Source organism: Epinephelus moara, chromosome 1, assembly GCF_006386435.1.
Source record: "Epinephelus moara isolate mb chromosome 1, YSFRI_EMoa_1.0, whole genome shotgun sequence".
NCBI classification, from domain to species: Eukaryota; Metazoa; Chordata; class Actinopteri; order Perciformes; family Serranidae; genus Epinephelus; species Epinephelus moara.
Genome location: NC_065506.1, coordinates 16495793 through 16517826, shown reverse-complemented (window position 1 = coordinate 16517826; position 22034 = coordinate 16495793). Strand labels below are relative to the sequence as shown.

General features: G+C 39.7%; 1 protein-coding gene across 2 annotated transcripts; it reads right to left on the bottom strand.

The window, feature by feature from the left end:
- Nucleotides 1-166: 166 nt before the first annotated feature.
- Nucleotides 167-16969, bottom strand: ube2q1 (ubiquitin-conjugating enzyme E2Q family member 1). Of its 2 annotated transcripts, XM_050045020.1 has the most exons (14): nt 16547-16969; nt 16260-16443; nt 15753-15857; nt 13757-13879; nt 13352-13405; nt 12734-12874; nt 12103-12187; nt 10106-10166; nt 9936-10026; nt 9781-9839; nt 9603-9651; nt 9368-9463; nt 6498-6564; nt 167-3458 (listed from the first exon to the last, which is right to left on the bottom strand). In XM_050045020.1, exons 2-14 carry the CDS (start codon nt 16416-16418, stop codon nt 3427-3429), a joined length of 1122 nt encoding a protein of 373 aa, XP_049900977.1. In that variant the 5' UTR covers nt 16419-16443; nt 16547-16969; the 3' UTR covers nt 167-3426. The 2 variants fall into 2 exon arrangements, with proteins under 2 accessions (XP_049900977.1, XP_049900970.1); XM_050045013.1 differs by having other exon boundaries at nt 16260-16969.
- Between the last annotated feature and the right edge of the window lie 5065 nt (nt 16970-22034).

The following is a 22034-nucleotide window of genomic DNA, read 5'->3' as shown; positions in this document are numbered from 1 at the left end:
GGAAAAGACAACCCGGTATTTTGATATCCAAAATCTAAGATGAAATCTAGTCTCATCGTGATAGATGTAAAATCGATATATTGCCCAGCCCTAGCAGCGAGATTTTGGATAGATGACTCTTACAGGAAACAAGCAGTTTTTCTTACTGATAAACAGAATACGGAGATATTTCATAAAATTCTTTATTTATAAACTTGATGCAAGTTTACAAATTACTTTACATGGTCAAAATCACCCTTGCAATGGAAAAAAATGAAACCAAACCAAAGCATGCTAACAGTGCATAACTTTATAACCCGGCCACTGCAGTTAATGAAGCAAGGGAAAGAACCCAGAATCAGGCTAATTCAGACCTCAGACCAATACGTCGCTCGCCAAAGCAGAGAAGGGTTTTTTTTTTTGTTAGTCAGACAACAGGAGTTGGTGTGAGAGAAGCTGTTATTAAGTGCACAACAGACTTGAGTACACCATTATTCCAAAGGTCAGGTTAAAGATGTGGGCTTACAATTGTTCTGATGGCACACAAATCTGAACTGCTACTTTTTGTTGGGCGTCTTTAAAGGTAATTCAAGCAGGTAGGATGTCTTGTAAGTCCATGCGTCTCTCGTAGTATCTGACCCGGTTCAATAAGCGGCGCACAGGGGGGAATTATCCTGTGCGCTGATGTAGGAAACCACAAGTTAAATAAACAATGAAAAACGGATACATCTAGTCTTTTTACCACCCTACTCAACCACTCGTTGCCTTCAGTAGCTTGGGGAAAAACACCCATTGATATATTGACATGCAAAATACAGCAATATCAAAGAGACAGGGTAGATGTGTTCTGAACCCCTCATCAAGCGCAGGTTAATCTGAGGGTGGGAGCAAATCACGGCTCCACAAATCTGATCATTCCAAATAACTTGCTTAATAATTATTTATCAACCTTAACAGTATTCAGAAAACCTAAGTGTGTGCAATTCAACAGCAAAACACACCGCGATGCCTATTGGTAAAACTTGGGGCGTCATTTTAAAATGGCCCAAAAAATAAAAAAAAGGGGAAAAAAAAAAGATCGACACATTCAATCTTGCATTTGATGACGGTATTCTGAAGCAATCCTTAGCAAAGTCGAGTGTGCAGTATGTATTCCTGAGTTTGCTTCTCCAGAGAATGCAGGGGTGGACTTGACAAAGTGACCAGAATGAAGTGATTAGCACATTACCAATGGCATCACAACAGCTAACAACCATGCCAATGATCCATAGTCTTGTTAGGATTTTACTTGTGGTGAGACAAGAAAAGGAGGGTGACGCTTGTTACACATATCCTGCAAGTCCAAACACATGTCAGACGTACTGAATATGAACATGTTACGAACCCATCTCTACATGTTTGGAAAATATCGGTGTTGTGACTGAGGTTAGTATCACTGAGAAAACTCTAACTCAACTTAAACATGAGGAATGACTGTATGAATTAGCATAACTAAGCTTTCTATGCTGGTTTTCAGGACAATATACTTAAAACAATGCAAGTAACCACACAATAGAACACCCACAACAAACGTGTAACTGCATTAATTGGAATGCTCCACACAGTTTTCTGCATATTATTCACATTACATCAAAGACCCAGCACGCTGAGGGGTACAGCAGTGCTGAGAGTGGTTATGAATAGTAACCAGAGAGGTGGAAATGGGAAGAGCTGGGTCCCTCCTGTGGCAAATCTGAACAAATATTTATCAAACCTACACAAATATTCTGGAAATGGAACAGACTCCAGTCGATCTTCCCAGGTGTGAAGCCAGAAGGTATGTGGTCGAGACTATTGCTGTGAATTTGAAACTCTGGCTGAGTTTAAAAAACCAGCCATGAGGTCAAGGAAAAGTCAGAAGGTAAAAAGGTCACTTTTTCTCCAGACTGTAACAACTGCAGGATTGGCAAAGTGCTCAGGATGTGAACCAGCTACAAGAACTAAGCAGGTAACTACACTGTTAAGCTGTTAAGACTAATTTTTCTTCAGTACAACAAAACTCCACGAGACGGTGTCTTCACTGCATAGCCTTACTGAGGTTCATCCGGTTTGAGTGATTAGATATGAATAGCCAAACCTGTGGAATGCAGCTGGAAACAGCTGTGTCTATGCCATTATTGTTACGGACATTGTAGTTAAGAGGTGCCATAAAATAAGGGGGAATGGTACTGTCGATGTCGCCAATAACATGAGGATTACAAATCAATATTTAAAAAAAAAAAAAAAAAAAGAACAAAACCGCAGTAGTCATTAAGCTTAAGATCACGGTGTACTTTTGTTTCCTTCAGCAAGAGTATCCATGAAGCAACTTTTTCTTATTCTAAATGGGTCTTGAGAAGTTGCAGTGCCCCTGCTGTTAATAGTCAAGGGTATATAGTAATACAGTCTTTGCCCAGCCAAAGACCCAGACAAGGTTACATTATAAACAATTAAATCCTTTTGCAGAAATACAAATTTACATGTTTACATGTGGAGTTAAAATCAACTACATTACAGTGTGATCCAAACCAAACACGCCCCTGCTTTGCCTGGTCATGTTTCTTGTGTTGCCAGCCTACGACAAGCCAAACCTCTCCTGCAGGGAGTTGCTGGTTGTGATGATGACAGTGGTCTCCAACTTTGGAGCTCAGCAGGATGCTGTTCTTCATTACTGTCTGTCCCCACCCTGGCTGCAGAAGTCTCTTTATCTTCCTCCCCTACCTCAGGGCTTCAAGCTTTAAAAGATAAGAGGTTTGAAAGCAAGCTAGCCTCAGAAGCGTGTTATTCCAGAGGAGGGATCTTGGCATTACAAAGATAATACATGAGCACAATATTACAGAGGCCGTCCATGGAGAGAAAAGGTAGTGGTTCTTCCAACACCAGCATTTAAATGTCCTTCGCAGCCACCACTGTATCGTATCAGGGAATGTCACATGCCATTCTCAGATCCAGTCTGTGGGCAGAGAGGCAGCGTCTGGCGACTCGAGCGTCAGACCGCCGCTGCTGGCGGATAAAGCCATGCTGCACCTTTCAACTCACAGCCAGCAAGTAACCATGGCATGCTCAACGCCAAAAACCAAAGGGTGAGCTCGCGTGATATTTAGTCCACCATTTTTCCTGGAGTATGGGATGAATGTCGCAATGGAAAAAAAAATGCGATTGTATCAGACAACAGATGTACAGAGAGATAAATATTGAGGAGAAGACACCCTTGCAAGTAGCCGATGAGCTTGGATGTAAATTTCAGGTGGGGCTGTGTGTTTATGTGGTAGTTTCTGGATGGGCACTGAATGAGAAATTTGGTTTGGAGTTCAAACTCTCATGTAGAGAACAAAATGGTTTGCAGGATTAAAAAAAAATATATTGGTCGCAAGGAAAAAATTAAATCAAAGACATGTGGTCCCAGTGCAGGAAAGGCAGGAGTCTGTTTTAGCCGTCCTCCTTCGGGGGTGTGTACCAGCCTAGGGGAAAAAAACACACGATGAAGAATGACTACATAGTAAACAAAAACAACAATTTGCAGTCAATACAGTGAGGTATGACAAAGCAAGATTTATGGGTTAGCGAGGTAGGTTGAGCCAAACCTGGCTGGTCACCATGGTAACTTGTGCTTTGTTATTATGGTGTGTTCAGATTCTCAGATTGAAATCAGCTATAATGAACGCCACCCTTCCATGGATAAACTGCTTTGGAAATAGCGTCATTGTTCTCACAAAAATCCATGGACTCTGAGGCTAGGATTGTCAAAGGTTGTGAGAGGGAGGGAATGTTTAGAGACTGACTGACTCTGTAAGCAATATGGAATAAAAATAAAGTGGTAAAATATATATATGTGTTAACTTAATTTTCTGCCAGCATTCTTCTCTCTTGCCTTTTTTGCAGTTGACAGTGTTGATGTAATAGCTCTTTGTTTTCTTCATAGCAATCCATCAAAATGACCTGTCTTAACTGAAGTATCCAGCATGTTAGGGATGCACCGATCCGATATCCGGATAGAAATATCATGGAGCAAAGGAGACAATCTGCTGTGTGGAGGTATTTCACATTATTTCAAGTGCTGTTGCAAAATTGTTTATTTTTGTTAAAAATAAATAGTTCATCATTGCATTAATCTGTTTCATCTTGTTTCATTTTATCTTAGGAAAGAACTGCGTAGTCATCAATGCCCGATGCCTCTAGTCTTTTCTGTTCTACATGTAAAGGTATATAGCTTTTTAGGTCAACCATGGTATCGGATCGGTATCGGGTATCGGCTGATACTCAAAGCCACAGCATCGGGATCAGTATCGAAACTGAAAAAGTGGGATCGGTGCATCTCTACAGCATGTGTTTGGTCCATTTTGTGTGGCAGAAGACACACCAAACGCCCCCTTTTATGGGGACACACACAGACACACACTTGCTTCATAGTACACCTCTGAGCTCTCCACCCACAAAAGCATCAGGTTACTGTATACTGAACAAAAATTTAAACACAATACTTTTGCTCCCATTTTTCACAGGTTTCAGTTATAGATCCACAACTTTTTAAATGCACTTAACAGATACATTTCTCTCAAATTTAATCCATCCACCTGACAGGTGTGGCATTTCAAGATGCTGATAAACAGCATCATCACTACAAAGTCGTACCTTGGGATGCTCACAATAAAAGGCCACTCTGAAATGTTCAGTTTTACTTCACAATACAATGCCACAGATGTTGATGGATGTACTGCCAAATTCAGGAAAATGACACTGGAGACGGTTTATGATAGTGAAATAAACATTCAGTTCACAGGCAACAGCTCTGGTGGACATTCCTGCAGTCATCATAACAATGGCACGCTCCCTTTTAACTTGGGACATCTGTGTGTGTGTGATCAAACTGCACATTTCAGAGCGGCCTTTTGTTGTGACGACCCCAAGGCAAACCTGTGTAGTAATGAAGCTGTTTATCAGCATCTTAGTATGCCACACCTGGCATGAGGATGGATTATTTTGGAAAATTAACAGGGATGTTAACAAATTTGTGAAAAGAAATTGAGAGGAATGTATCTATTGAGTGCATCAAACAAAAAGTGTTGCAATTAAATATTTGCTTTGCATGTGCATTGTTTTTTCTGCCTCATCGACTTGTGCCTGAGTTTCTAACCATGTCTGACCAAAACAGGCCCAGGGCACATATTTTTATGAATTAAAAAAAAAAAAAAAAAAAAGCTTTCAGCTCATTTACATATTTTCACCTGCACGTCTGGTTTTAAATTGCAGCATGGTGTTTTAAAAGAGGTCAAGGAGAACAACAAAAATTTGCATTAATGGTCAACTTTGAACAACAGATTAACCAGGGCTGTTTCTCCATAAAATTAGCCCAACTTTCAAATGTGAATGTTGATTTTTTTCTTATTGATTCTATTGTCAATTCTATATTAACCTGCATATTGATACCATTTGTCGGGGCATATCACTATTTTATTCTGCTCAGCTTGTAAACAGCCGAATATCAATTATAATGATTTAAGTCACAAAGCACTCAGTTCATATATTGGCAGGTGCTATGTCTGTAAAGTAATGTTCGACCCTTTATTATTGGACATCAACATGACATTTTAAATTTCACTGCATTTGATTAACAGAAAGTTACATAAATCACCTTTGCACTTCTTGTCTGACAATACTGTATAACCAACACTTCTACACTTTGTATTTCAGTTAATGATAAATTCGCATTAAACTGCTGTAAAGAAGCTTAATAGACATCAGAAATTACACATTTAATAACAGTAGCACTAAAGCACTATGTTACACACTCCTGAACTCCAAATTCTTAGCTGAAGACAAAAGGTCTGATTAGGTTTGTCTACATTTGTCTGTCATTGTTTTGTATTTTACTAAATCCATTTGTCAAGAGTCATGTACAAAAGCATTTATCTCACCAATGAGACGTGATGCTTTCCAACAGATCCTTCTGTCTCTCTTTTACAAGGGCATTTTTAGCAGCAAACTTGACATTTAGAAACCTGAGTATCTGCTGTAACAAAAGCTTGCCAGACACTAGCTGATGTCTGTTTGGTTTTAGGCTCAAACAGGCTTCAATCAGACCCCCAAAATTAGCTGTACCTCACTGTTAGGTCAGTCAGATATTTTACTGTAAGTGTAAATAATGGTAAATGTAAGATATTAAATGAGTTGCCAGTAACAGTCTTAAACAGACTTATGTTGACAGCACAGCCAAAGTGACATGGTTATTATTTAAGTTTGAATCTAGAGTGAATGAATGACAGTGAATCACAAGCTTGTGGTGCTTACAGTTCATGTATTGCTGCTGCGAGCTACTCTACCAGTTATACAAACTGAGAATAATATTTTGGACGACATGCATGTAAGTGTTATCCATGTTTGGTTCATACACAGCAGTACAAGCACTAATGTCCCCCAGCTTTGATGCATGGGAGGGATTTAGTTTCAGTAAACAAGGTCAGTAATGCACTCCGTATGAAACTGGAGACAAAAACACTCACCGTTCTTTTCGTGGATCTGAACCAGGGATTTGTAGGACTGCTGTGCTCTGGCAAGATTGTACTGGTTCTGCATTAAAAGATGAAAATGAAGTCAACCTTAGAGTGTGCACTGGGTTTATGATGACAATACAGAACAGGAAACAGCAATGGCAGCTGTTTTCTACACGCAAAAAAAAAGCTTATCACACTATTTCCAATTTCAAGAATAAAACCCAGTGTATAGAGATCATGCATACTGCCCTTGTTTGACCATTCATACCAGACTGCTTTCACACACACCTGCTTATCACCATTCACAAAAGACCTGGCTCAGCATGGCTTTGCATTTAGCGACTGCACAGAATTACAAAGACTTTGTACAAATCTATATGACAGAGGTTCACTTCATCAAGACTGTAGCAATGTTTACAGCTCCATACTATGGCTTTGATAAAACTGATAGCCTAAGTTCATCCACTGCACAATGCTATCTAGTTCCTGACTATCTTAGGGTGGACTAATTAGCCACAAATTCTGGTTACGTTAAGACCTTTGTCAGATTAAAAAACATGGCTGACTGCTAAAATTGCTCGGCTGCCTTCAATCCAGCGAAAATCGTTCTCAGAGAATTCAACCATTACAAGAGCATGTTACAGGAAAATTCAGCAGAGTGTAACCAGAAAAAAATAAAAACTTAACGCAGTGCGGACCTGTCGCAGAACTGAAATGCTGTAATTTCTTAATGTGACAGGGTTTAGTACTTTTGCAAAGGCACGATGCGAATAGGTATCAGAGCGCAGTGGTGCCATTGTTGCACTGTGTCTCAAAGGGCTATTACATAAACAAAAATCCACTATGCCCTCACTGGTTAATGCATGGTCTCTAAAAACTCTTTACTATCTTATTGGCCGCTGCACAACATTCTTCGCATACCACAAATTATGAGCCACATACTCCTCGTTTTCGGTATTTTGGTGCCACTGGTCAACAGGTGTCAATATCTGTTAATATGGAAACACGGCTCTGTAGATTTATGTCAGCTTGGGGGTAGGGTAGCTGCCAGGAAAAACCTAATTTTTGGCCAAGAGGGCTTAAAGTTTCAGACAATAACTAGGGTAACGGCTTACCTACACAGGAGGTGTTGAGCTGCATTTTCTCAGTTGTCCTTCTCACGTGTGTCTAAAACCGATACACTCCTATCTGTATCAATACAGCTGTTTACACAGACCATGTAAAAGGCTTGTGTTTCACTCAAGCTATACATGCAAAACTGCAAAATGAAGCGTGCTTTTATGCCTTAAGTCTATTTTCTATACTCTGCCAGAACGCATCCAGTCTATTCCATTAAAGCTATAATACAGCTGTACAATTTACACATTTTCTAAACGACATTCAAAACAAATATTTCATCTGAAAAACACCCGCTAACATTTAAGTCCTGTTAGGCCTCGAGTGAAAACTGTTAGGGGTCCAATTTTACGGTTGACAAAAATACAAATTGCTCTCCCATGAAAATAACCTCACATGCTCACTACAATGCTGACATTATGCAATAAGAGCCAAAAAAATAAGCAGTGACCCATTTGCTCATGGTTCTCCAAGGGAAAAAATAATAATTTCAGTGGGTGTTGTAAGAGACACTCAGTAATCAGCTGATCAAAGTACTTCTTAGCACTGAAACAGTGCAGAGATCAAATTGTAAAGAGAAAAAAAAACATGTATGTTTTCCTAATAAACTTTATCCCAGTTGCACGTTAGGCTTCCCCAGCATTTATCAGATTGAAAAAGGATGAAAGCCAAACACATGAAACTAAAAAAGTGAGAAACATCATCTAATTTAAGTCTACATCAAAACATGACACACTAAAATGGGATTTGCATCTATGAGCTTCTCAGAGGGGCTTAAATATCTATGCTGCCTTGGTACTTAACTTATCGAACTCTGAGAGAAGCTTGTTGCCAGATTAGGTTTCATTAAGAGAGCATGACAAGTACAAGTGACAGCACAAAAAGATAAGCATCTACCTCAGCCATGCCAATGGTGACAAGCTGCACCTCCCACGCTCCTCCAATTGTATTTAAAAAACAACACACAAATAGCTTTGGCTGATGAAACTTGAGATTCTTACACAGCACAACAGGCTATTGGTGAGGCCCTGACACACCAAGCCACTGGTTGGCCGTCGATAATTGTTTGCTGCCCTAGTCTTTGCAGTGTGACCTGCACTGTTGGCTTTTTTCCAGCTGATTCAGCATGTTGGATCTGTGTCAGAGATGACGGAGCCCGTCAGAGAATGAAATCAATCTTATTAGCAGTTTAGCTCAGGGCACAGGAAGAGAAATGGAAGTGAGGAAAGTAAACAAACAGCTAAAGTCAAGAGGGTGTGAGATCAAATCAAACTTGTTAAATAAGGTAAGATAGTTTTTTTTTTTTTTACCATAGAGCTATAACAAAAACTTTTGGTGGTGGTTCGTGTCAGTGTTCACTGGCGCATGCTTTGTTCTTTGTGCAGACTGGCTAACATGCGTCATGACAGTCTCCCGGTTTCCCTCTTTGAATGATGATTACAGACTACCGCCGTCTGGTGGTGTGGAGAGTGTTTATCTCTCAAGCTGGCACAGAACGTATGTGCTGGCTGGCCATCAGCTGTAGTCTTTGCGGTGTGTTCATGTGCAACTTTTTGGCCGAGAAACAGGCGAAGCAACAGTTGGCCTTTGTCGCTGCTTGTTCTGAAATGTTGTTTTGGTGTGTCTGGGCCTCAAGAGGCAGGGATCCAGGCCTCTGTGTCAAAGCACTGTCACCGTGGTCCACATCATTTATTTTGTGGGCTGAACATTATCACAGGACACTTCCTGAGCTGAAAAGAAATCTCTAACGCATTCTCACTTACTTTATTGGCTCCAAACTGCACTCTGGCTTTTCCTTTGACTAAAGTAGCATTGATCTGCATGATGACAGACTCAATGGAATAGGCACTGCTCCAACCCTGCAATCAGAAAACCCAGTATCAATGAAAGCAGATTTTGAAAATGTAAAACATATGCAAATACAATCCAGAGTTATATTTAATATCATTCAATGGAAATTCACATTTATTTATGGCTTTTAAAAAGCATTTTACAAACCTGTTTGGTGAGAAGCTCCATGCACAGGGCACCTCCACCAAGGACGTAACTACAGAAAGGACAGAAAAAAATTATCAGAGAAAAAGGTGCCAGAAAAACACAATGAAGTCATCCTGCAAAGAAGACTCAGCCTCAACTTAGAAATTGATAAAGAAGTGAACCAGTTAAATACACTCACCCTCCAGAAAGCACAGGCGAAACCACCCGCACAAATGGTGGATCAAAGGGGAAATTATCCTGTAGAGCAGGACCAGCAAAAATTGTTCATTTACAGACTTAAAAGACTCCAAATGGTATTTCATTTTTCATTAATGTAGAGTCAAATTTACTCACTTTATATGAGAAGTTTAGTAAAATGTAGTCCATTCCTTCCTTTTCCTTTAGGACTTGTAGATCACTGTGTAAGGGGCTATCTGGATCCACCCTGTTGGTCATCAAATTATGCAGTCAGTCCGTGCTTATGCTGACATGGAGAAACATAATGCGTGACTCAAGTTACTTACGTCCTTAGTTTAACGTGCCACTCATACAGGCTGTCGTTAACAAGCTCGACTGAATAGATGCCTGCAAAACAAATTGATTAAACATGAGCTCTCAGATGTTTCTCAGTGCAAGGTCTAGTTTAAACTGCAATGATTTAATCTCCCTTTACATTTTTAAACTGAGAGGTTAAGCAGTAAGGCAATGCAACATCTGTATTTTAACTGGTACCTCCACTCTCACAGAACTATCCATTAATTCTGCAGCTATTACTTGGAGAATTTATGCAGAATGAAGGACTTTATAAAGGATTTTTGCTAATTTTTCAAGGAATGACACTTTTCTCATTTAAACTGCAGTGGAAAGTGTGTTAATGTGCTTATAGCTATAACTAAAAACACACAAGAGACGGTTGCAAGTCACAGTAAAAGGGTGTAGTAACCTACAGTACTGCCACCACACCCACGAGTGTGACAATGACTTCATATGGACAAGTCATTAAAAGTGAAGTGCCTATTGAATTCTGCAGAACTACATTCACACTCAACTGTTCATGTTCACCAATGCTCATCTATCCCATCCAGTGCATTACTGTGTGTGAAGGGTGGGCCTGTTTATTTAATCTAACCGCAATCATTTCACATTATCATTGGATTCTACAATCAAGAGAATTTAAAGCCAATGTTACAAAGGTGGCAACGGATAAAAAGTGAATTTTTGCATCAGCTTGGTAGACGCGCAACCCAAGCACAAGGTTCAAATGTCAGGGACAAGACATGGAAAGAAAGAGCTGTTGGGCAGATTCTTCAGTTTCACCTCATATGAGACCATATTTGTTGCTTTCCGAAGTAACATGATAACAGAGAGGTGCTGATAACAGCCCTCTTGATTTATAGTGGAGAGTCTCCCCTACGGGTGCAAGATTGTGTCTGACAGCTTTGGGGAAAGTTATGCTAGTCGTTGTCATGTCCATCCAGATTTTATTATTAGATAATTGTATGGTGAGGCGAGGGAGGACTCGCACACAGAGAACAAAAATAGATTCAGATTAGAGTAACAAGTCTGAATTATTTTTAATTGCTTCCATATGATATATTACAGGGCTGTAGTGCAAAGAGTTAAAAAGTGCAAACGTAATCCATGTTGGACTTTTATCAGTGCACTCCCTTTCTGCACTTTATTTTGTCCCTGACTACTGCACAACAGAAGAAGACAAACGAAGGTTTTTAAGGTGCAGTTCAGCCCTTTCAAACCACTAATGATATAATCCACATTAAGATGTTTGTATGAAACATTACGTTATAGGCTAGATTGGGCTCTTTCAGGAGCGGTGTGTGGTCGAGAGAGTGACAAATGATGGCTGTCAAAGCAGAGAAGACATTAACAGTAAAGCTGCGTTGTAGTAAATGAACGATTTAGGTATCACTTTGTCTCTGAATTAACATTTCAGCTTCTCAGTAGCCAAGAAAGTTCCTGTATCTTGCTTCATAACTGCTGGATAAAGGGGGTTAGCCCCAAAGTGAGCATCAACTGTGGCCCTGCAGGCAAAACAAAGCCCCCCTCCCTTGCCTCCTGACCACAGTCTGGAGCAGTAAACAATAGCTTTGTGTTTACCAGATGCAATAAATTCAAACTTCCTTTTACATTAAGTTTTGAACCACTTTTCCTTTACATTAGGTAGGCCTATACAAGAGTTTTAAAACTTAAAAAAAAAATAATAAATCTATGTGCAGCACAGCGAGAGGTGAAACATTATTTCAGCAAACTGTTTAACTGACAGAGATTGACACTATTTTGCCAACAATCGCATCATGTTAATGAGCAGCCACTAAAATTAACAACATGGATTCTAGTTGGGGTGTGAGGCATAAAATGCATTTTTTTGTGTGACAACTACAATTGCATGATTGTTACAGCCCTAGTGAGGGTTTGAAGGTATGCTCATTTTTTGGTAGTGTTGTTTGCATGGTATGTTTTCACTCAGATCAACAAAGAGCAGACCACTGTGCAGAGTGCATACCTGTCTTGTAACTCTGAGACCTGTAGATCTCTCTAAGCTCCTTCATCAGGCGGTCGGAGGCTTGCACTGAACCAGACACAGCTCCCTGCAACAATTCAAAACAACAACAGGAAAAATAAAGACAAAGGACACAATGCTTTGCAATTCACCATGAGGGTAAAGCTGTCATATGTACTTAATGTTGGCCAACATCAAAGGTAAAGCCTTATTCCACGAGACATCAATATTTATATCAATACGCCCCTGGAGAGAATCTTTCACTGATCCTCAAAAAATCTATATATAAAACGGGTAAAATTAGTGCACCGGGTCCATAGCAAAGATATAAATGTATTTCAGACACACTTCACGTACCAAGACAGCTCCACAGCTGACCCACTGAACAGAATGATGAGCAAACTGAGAACCATTTCTCAGAGGAAAAACAAATCTCCTCATAAGTTTATGCTGCATTGAGGCGCAGATGCTACGAGAAACCTCCAGTCAGATATACTGTGTGTACAAAATGTCGCATCACTGCCATGTTTCTTAACTTTCCTCTTCAAAATCTCCTAGGTAAAATATGTTATCGACCATAAGATCCTAAGCACCCAAAAATATACTGTATGTTCTCAACAGAATAAAGACTTACATTTAAGTGGTCCTGCCTCTGATTCTTTCGGATCTTCTCCAGGATGGCCAGATTCTCCTTCTCAATGCCATCATCCTCAGATTTCTTACCATCCACAGGCTCCTCCTCTTTCATTTCATAGTGGTCCAGATCCTCTATGTCCTGTTGGTTCATATTTGATATTTTAGACATTTTAAATTTTTCTTCAGCAATATATGCAACATAAAAAAGAGCTCACAAGCTCAAAAGAGATGTGACAAAACTTCCATGATGACTAGAATAACACTGTAACAAAGACATATTAACATTAGCTTGCCAATATCCAGGATGACGAGATCCAAATCAAATCAAACTTAAAAATGATAATAATAATAATAATAATGATCATGTTTATGTATTGGGGGAGGATGAGGACAGCCATACCAATCAAAAGGTATTTAAACATTGGCATCTTTATTGAAAGATATGCTTTTCTAAACCACATACCATATCACCATGCAATACCAACAGCTTAAACATTCATCTTTCAAATCATGTGTGACTAATATGGGAGGAAATTATACGTGTCATGTTACTGAGCATCTAGCACAGCCTTGTTAGAGCAATATATTAGGTGTTTAGACAAAAATGATAACTTACCTCTCCCATCTCCTCCTCCTCTTCTTCTTCAGATGTGACCTCCTCTGTCCCATGCTATACACACAAACACACATACCATAAACAAGGCATTAAGTCCAACTGAATAAAGTGGCCTGAAAGATACTGCCTGAGCTGATTGGTCTATTTATTTTTTATAAGACCACCTTTTACTGACCATAACCACAGGAAGAGTCTATTGATCAGCTTAGAGAACAACTTCACACAAATTACCAAGGCCCTCTGTAATCTAAACTGTTATTTCATTACTGAACAAAAGTGGCTTGGAAGTGCACAATAAAACATCCTTATTTAAATAGGCATGTCTTGTTAGAAGTAATCAAATACTGGCCATGCCAGTCCAGACCATGCAGAGGTATTTCACAAGCGCTAACTAGGCAGCCTTGCCTTTCGGTCTTGTCCCACGGGGCCTGCAGGAAGGGGCTGGTCCAGCATCTCCACATCTGGATGTTGGGGAAGGTTGTACAGCCGACAAAGGTCACAAATGAGTTTCTTCAGCTGCTGCAAAAGCTAGAAAAGACAAAACCACAAAGGGGAGGGGATACAGAGTTAGATATCATTCAAGATTGCAAGTGCAGCTACATAGCAATGCCACGTGGCAGACACATGACAGAAAGACTATTGCAGGCATGAACAATTTTGGATTATCAAGTATATTTCAGTAAAGTTTATTTATATAGCACAATATCACAAATTTGCCTCAAGGGGCTTTGCAATCTGCACAAAATACAACACCCTCTGTCCTTTGACATTCACTTCAGATAAAGAAAACCTTTGTTGATTTATTTATTGTATGTATTATGTGAGTAGATTTTTCATACTTTAGTGTTGCCAACTCACATAATATACTGTAGATATACCATTTTTATATGACAGGTTCCTGGATGTAAAACTAGCAAAGTGTGACATGAGATAATTACCTTATTCAACTAGCAGTGTGTTGCAAGGCATTCAAACTGCAACTATGGAACAATGTGGAATCTTGCAAACTATAAGTGTAGCAATAAAATTAGCCCAATTACTGTCACATATGACTTCAAAGTAGAGATTGAAACATAATAGCACTGACAGTGTTTGTACTCATACAATAAGAGTCATGCCACAAAGTCATTAAGGTACCATCAGCTTGTGTGCTCTGCCTTTGCAAATTTGGTGCACTTGAAATATAGGGTGCTGCTACAACATCTGTGCGACAGTAAGAAAACAGATTGATCTTATCTATCCACAGGAATGTAAGGTTTGTCCCTTAACTAAAGCACATTAACTATGCTGTACTCCTTATCTGAATGTGGACTAAATTATGTTGCAAACTACAAACAAAAAAAACTTATGATTCAAAAACTGACAGCACTTCTATAAAAAGCATATTTTGTGTCCTACAAACAGAGCAGCATGAATAAGTAGGCTAACTAAGCTCAGGATGTCACCACACAAGTAGGATTATATAAGTATCTGCTTGTCATAGACTTTTCGACCACAAAGGCTGTCCCAATGATCTAATGCCAAAGCCATTTGGTCTGTTGAAAACCTGCCTGATTGTACTTACTAGTTATACTTGTTCAACTCATTCCCTGAGTACAAAGTCACACACATTAATTCAGCACATGAAAGCTGTTTCTTTATGCTTGAAAGCCCATAAACACATTGGAATGAGCTCCTAGTTGTGTGTACATCTTGTGGATGTAACACCAAAATGGCAAAAACTCAACCTGCAGCAGTGGACACTCTCTTAACTAGTTCAGCATAGCAAAAGTCTGGCAAGAATGATACAAAAATATGAAATGTAGACTAGAATACAAACATAATAGCATGATAGCTGGCTCAACAACTCAAAGTCTACAATAAAGGAGGGGCTCCAAATCATAATTTAACACCATAAATATCTGCCTCCTGGTGAGGCTCAACATAATAGACTGGCATAATGTCACAGTAATGCAAAGAAAATGCCCCTGCTGAGAGGCAGCCTGGTCAATACTTGTTTTGGCAAACAACTCAGTTTAGTCAACCAAAGTGTTGTCTTTTCATTCAGCCATATGCCATATACCTCAGACATAATATGACAACATTTTAGCTGCTACATCAGCTCTGTTTTTGATCAGGATAAATTAGGAATAAGTCAGCTGGGGAAATTATCTGGTCATTGTTTATTTTTGCTGACCTGAAGCTAACTACTGCATCACATGTTAACCTTTGTTTTGTAGTATTCACACTAGCAGTTCCCTAAAACCTAGTATGTGAGTTCAATACCATGTTTTGGATCAAGGGTTTGAGGTTAGCATTCAATATGAATACTAAACTTGCCAGCAGATCTTCACCTTGTGTGCACAAATAGTTAAGTTTCCCTCAGTGACACACACTGAAAAACAAGAGTAAGGATAACTACCAGGGTGCTGCCTTTTCTCACATCTTCCAACCTCTCCAAAACTTGCGCCAAGCTCGGGTCATCAGAGTCCACAAACCATATTGGCGGCGTAGATGGATAAGATTCCTACAGACAGTGAGACACAGCAAAAAAACAGATTGTTAACAACATCGATACATTTGACCTATTTAGTTGTGTGTCGCAGGACTAAACATAGATTCAGTAAATAATGTAAAATTTGATCAGGCGTCATTAGCATTCTGGGTGCAGCGTTAGCTAACAGCTAAGGCTGGTTATCAACAGTTTAATGTCATATTATCAAACCAACTAATCCCCATATTAGGACTGCGTAGCTCCCACTGACACTGGCTTATAAAACTACGCAAAACCTGTCCCGCATAGCACCAGATTGTACCGTTGCTGAGGTAGCCTGCTACCTGGCTAGCAAGTTAACCAGCTAACTTTAGCTCGCTAACGACCATCAAGGGAAGTAGATAAATCCCGGCAGTTGTGTTCATGTCCCCTTACCGTTATATTGCAGTGGATAATTAACAGCTTTTCCCCAGTTACATTAAACTGGCAGCTCAGCTCGTCAGGCTTCCAGTCAATGATCCTAAAGCGTTCGTGGTTTGGATCAAAAATGGACTCCAAAAACTTCAGTTCGGCCTTCAGCCCCGACACCGACATCTTCCACGCATCTCCGGCTGGGCCGCTGGGGAGGGGGAGAAGTCGGGACTTAGCTTTTAGCTAGCTAAAGCCACAACAGAAATTTATGTACAAAATTGTTTAGAAAATGTGTCAAAGAAGTGACTGACTGTCCCAGTAGATGTAGCTGGATACCCAGTGCCAGCTATAAAACAGCGTCCGGTCAAATTTCAGCGCAACCGGACAGATTTGCTGATGAAGTAGCTAACGTTAGCTAGCTTTCAGTTAGCATTTGAAAACAGCGCAGTAGCTTGGCAATATGCTAGCGAGCGAGTTAGCCAGCTAGTCCGTTGTTGTTGTCTTTCCGTCTATTGTTGTTGTCTGCCTATGGTAACAACAGTTTAAGGCTCTCGCGGTGTCCCGTGACCATCTCCTCACAGTCCCCTCGTGCAGTTCCTCATTGTTTACTTAACCGGGGAACAATCACACCATCTCCACGATCTGAACTTATATCCCGCTGTAGGGATAGTGTTTTTCATCCCGGTGTACAACTGTAGCTGGCCTCTTGTGGGGTTTAAAGATGGCGTTCTGCAACCTCCCCGTTCCCGCAGAATCCCAGCATTCAGCGCGTCCTCAATTTATTTAAGGGTAAGAAAATAAAGAAAAGTTTACAACAGTGAATCATTTGGTCAGGCACATAAACGGGACAGTAGCTTCAATGTGATTTTATTTATTTTTGTCAGTTAAAAGAACCTATTTCCTGCCCTACATAATAGCCTACATACCAGAGTAAAACTGGTGCACAGAACTTAGATAAAATTGGCCCTTATGAGTCAATCATTTTGCTTTGGTACCAAAAAAATGGCTGGAATTATTTAGACTAGGTTCCCATGAAAAGTGTGTTTAATGCAGTGTCAGTTACATGTAACTCTGCATTAGTGTACAATAATATCACAACATAATCAAACACATTAATTTCAAAGGGGAAATATGCCCATTTTCAAATTTCATAGGTTATTTCTTTAGTCTAAGACAGTCCAAAAATAATTGTAACAATGAACAGCTGTCTCCTAGATCCAACAGCTAGAGTGCTGAAACTCAAACTTGTGATGTCATAGAGTGTAAAATCTGGAGAGGCTCCATAGACAGTAAATTGGGAAAGATGTTGTAGATGACACTGAGTGTACCCAGGGGAATGTTCTGAGTATATGGGTACATTTTCTGTCTTGAAACCTGAGAAAACTATATTAGAATAAAGCTCATTTGGGTATTAAAAAAAGAAAACAAACATTCTGCGGGTTCACAGAATCAGCCTCCCAACCATTGTCTGTGAAGCAGCTCCAGACTTCACAAGTTTGAGACTTTCTCCTCTGGTGTCTCTCTTTGAGATAGAGTGGCTCATGTTCATAAATATTGATTTAACTTTCCAAGGCTCTGGACATAACGTACTAGAATTATTTTCTAGGTGGTGTCCCTCTGTGAAATTTGCAAAAAGATAGGCTGTTGCGGTGTAAATGCTTTGCATAGGCTTTGTTTGACAATTTAAGCAACTGAGCATTTAAGTGTTCATCAGTACAGTCTACAAACACCATTCTTATTGACTTGCTGTATTATTTTCAGTTCAGCACATTAGCCTGATTTGGCCTAAATGAGGCTTTAAGTCCAACAATTTTTATTCTAAATTCTAATCTGTATGTTCTTTAATGTCTTTACAGTTGGCCATAAGAAATGTATGTATCACCTTGGTTACAGTAGGCTACCTGGACGTCATAGGTTATTAAAAAGAAGAATATATGTGACAGTGACCACAATTAATATATTTGAATGTCATGCATAAAAAATATATATGTAGATAGCGATATACAATACGTAAACATGAGCCATATACATTTTTATCATGTCCAAGGATGGCCAGCAAGCAGGCTACAAAATGGTCTAGCCGGGAACAATAAGCAGGTTTGTTATGACATCCACCTCCATAGTTAATTCATTTCTACACGTGTGAGCCCAGCCATCAGATTTCTGTAAGTAGGCTGTAAAGCTAGTTACCAAATTATGAATCTGGCCATTGTGTGTGTGTGTGTGTGTGTGTGTGTGTGTGTGTGTGTTGTTTTGGTGTTTTATTTAAGTAACCAGGGATAAACACAATGTATTTTGTAAGGTAATATATCTTAACAAGTATAGAATCCAATACAAGAAAAAAATTGACTATAAATATGTAATTTAATAGCTGTTGAGCCCAGCTGTCATTTTCCCAGCACCTGATGATGCATGCTGGGTTTTTAAAAAAAATCTACTCTGCTCACAAGGATACAGGAAGTGAACATTTTGTAGTCCACATGCTCTCTGTTTAAACAGTTTAGATACTTGTGTATCACATCATACCTATAGTAGCAGCTGGTGCCCACTAGGAGGTGGTGTTGGCTCAAGGTTTGAACTGCGAGGGTAAGGGTTAGAGTGGGGTGAGCTTATGAATACACACTATGTTGATGGTCCTACTCTCCACTAATGTGTGGTTAATGTGTTTCATGCTACATGAATATCTCTCCTGTATATTTTTGTATTACAAATGTTGACATTATTTTGATGGTTGAACAAATGACAAAAGTGTTTACATTATTTGCATGTTTGCCGGGAAACTACTCTTTGACCACTATCTCTCATTAAAACTTGGAAATATTTTGACTTTCAGGTAGAGAGCCAGACAGGTTCAATACCAGGTAGATAGCAGAGAGTCTTCAGGAAGCAGTTATTTTAGTCCTTGAATTCAATTAGACAGATTGTGTGGGTTTCAGGGAGCACACCAAACCTTAAAAGCAAACTTTAAAAGCCATTCCCTTTGTGAGTAAGTCTGTTATCAGAAGAGATTTGGAAGTAGCTGACTGGCCCAGAATAGTGCTGTGCTGTCGCCTCTAATTATGCTATCATGAGGTCTCCCTTTCAACAGGGATAACCTTTCTTTTATTCGGCCCTCCTCAAATAAGTTTTCCGCAATAGACGGTGGAGGAAACGGGCAACTCACTAGCATATTACTGGTAGAAGTTTGGTGCTTCGTGTCTCAGACCTGTCATAACTCTGACATTCAGTGGACTGAGCAGAGGAATGCAAATGTACCAGCACAAGCAACCCATATCAGTGTGTGGAAATTGTTTTAGTTCTAGAGCTATGTTACAGTTTAAGGTTTCAGTGTTGAGGAACAACATATTGATTTGCCATTTTAAAGGCCCATAAACTATAAGGGCTCGGGGGATTTGGCCCTCATGTCCAAACCTGTGCACACCACCAGTAATGTGTATGGACATACACCTGCAGATCCAGGCCTAGTGTGTGCAGTGACCAGGAATTACCTTTTACAGCATTCTTATATGCGACATATGTGAGTTAATACAATCTTAAAATGACTGTGCAGAATATTGTAGCTGTGTGCATTAAAGTCTAACAATCTACCTGAGCCCACTGAGTGTGCAGTGAGGTCAGGGATTTTGTTAATGCAATGATTCTCAGGAAAGGTCAAGGTTCCAGTCTAGCAAACACTGTAATTCATTTCAGGCAGCAAGAGTGGAGGTGGTGGTGTAAAATCAACAAGGATAGATGTAGAGAGCCCAAACTATGGCTGCATTTTCCATTCTTTTTTGTTTGGCCATGTATGCATCTGTATTAATGAATGCTAGAGTGAGGGATAGTGGCTGCTTCTGTGTGTGCACTTCTGTTCATGTGTGATTGTGCAATGCATAATGACATTCAGAGATCAAGGTATTGGCCAGACTATGACCATAATAATTTATTCAGAGGAGGTCACAAAGGTTTGAGTAATTATTGAGGGGAGTGATTTAGTTCCCTGCTCAAATTATATTATCACAGCTTACTTCCAGAAATGAAGATAGACTGGTTGAATAGGTTGCAGAAATAAGGAAACACATTTCACCGTATCAGCCATGAGCAATAAAACCTGTTATAATAGGTGAAAGCATGGGTAGATTATGAGACAATGGGCCTGTGGGCGCAGATATGCAAAGGGGCCCCACCACCTCTCCTACACTGAAGCAAGACACACAACATTTGTGGTGATTTTGTGTCTCTTTGTAATCATTTTGTGTCTTCTTATGGTTGTTTTGTCTCTTTTTAAGGTAATTTTGTATCGTTTTTAGCCATTTTTTGTCTCGTGTTGGGGTAAATTTTTTTGTCTTTTTTTGTCATTCTGTGTCTCCATGTGGCTGTTTTGTGTTGTTTTGTAGTCATTCAGGTCTCTGTGAGGTCATTTTGTGTCTTATTGAGGTCATTTTGTATTTATTTATTTTTTTTGGTCATTTTTCTGTTGCTTTGTTGTAGTTTTGTGTCTCCTTGTGGTTGTTTAGTGTCTCTTTGCAGTTTCTTTGCATCTCTTTGTCATTTCTTTTGAGTCTCTTCATAGTTACTTGTTAGTTTGAGTGACACTTTGCAAGTGAAGGCCACAGGGCCCCCTGACACTTTGATCCCCTGGACCTGTGCCCGGTAAGCCTGTTCAGTTATCCATCCTTGGGTGAAAGTAATAATAAGCTTTGTGAGATAGATCTCTTATTGATTAAACAATATCTTGATCTGTGTCTGTTTATGACTCTATCACTGACAGACCTGTAGAGAAAAGTCCCTCTTTCTCATTCTTTTAGTGCTTCCACCTCACTGCCTCACTCCATTCAAATGCAGCTTACCTGTATTATATTGACTTCACACAAGCAGGTTAACCAATTAGTTTACAATCTGGTTGGTGTGTAATTACTCTGCATTGCTTGTTGATTGAGTATACTGTGTTGAGGGGCTTGTCCTCTACATGTGTCTACTGTTAGGATGCCTAGAAGACAGCAGTTGTAAAACATCCCGCCAAAAGCAATTAACCCACCACGCTTAACTTCTTCCCACAACTGACAGTCAGTCAAATGCAGTATGCGTATGTATGTTTGCATGGAAAAAACATTAGCATATTTTATGTTGTATATGGCTCCATATTGATTGCACCTACAGTCCATTTCCCTCATGAAGAGGACATGCAAATGAATGGGAGGAGAGAGACAATTGAGAAATGGATTGTAGGCCTGAGTGCTAGAATAATGTTTCATATATTTTAGGCTGAGGGTACATAAAACATTCTTGGCAGAGCATATCTTCAGGGATGTCACAGAGACCAAACTTGTCAAGGGTCAAACCAACCAAAACAAATGTCTTTGGTTGAATCCTGATTGTCTTTTCAGCCTTGTTTTATGATTGAGCAGCTGACGTGCAGTTTGTCACAGCGTGCCTGTGTACGCACTAATAAAGAGGCAGATTGCTGTTGTCCTCTGTGATTTATCCTGCTCTCCTGTCCTCCATCTGCACCAGACGAAAAAGTTAATTAAAACCCTGCCTTGTCTCCTCATTCCATCCCAGACAGCAAGAGCAAATCATCTTCCACCATTTACGGCTTTATTATTTCTTCATGAACAACGCCAGAGCTGAGGTCAGAATGGGCACCACGAAGGCATGCCTTCTTTGTCAGGTTGAGCTTAAACCTCATTATAAGATATAAATGCACAACTGCTAGCATGTTTGATTTCCATCATCCCATTTAGATACTCTCTTACAAATGGCTGCATGTGTATAAGAGGTAGTACTTTCCTAATTAAACTTTAAAATGCTTGTCCATGT

Coding starts and splice junctions, on each gene's coding strand:
- ube2q1 (XM_050045013.1), bottom strand. CDS start 16,418: ATGTCGGTGTCGGGGCTGAAGGCCGAACTGAAGTTTTTGGAGTCCATT. Junction 10,027..10,105: donor TGGCACGTTAAACTAAGGAC/GTAAGTAACTTG, acceptor GATGACCAACAG/GGTGGATCCAGATAGCCCCT. Junction 6,565..9,367: donor TGCAGTTTGGAGCCAATAAA/GTAAGTGAGAAT, acceptor CTTTTAATGCAG/AACCAGTACAATCTTGCCAG.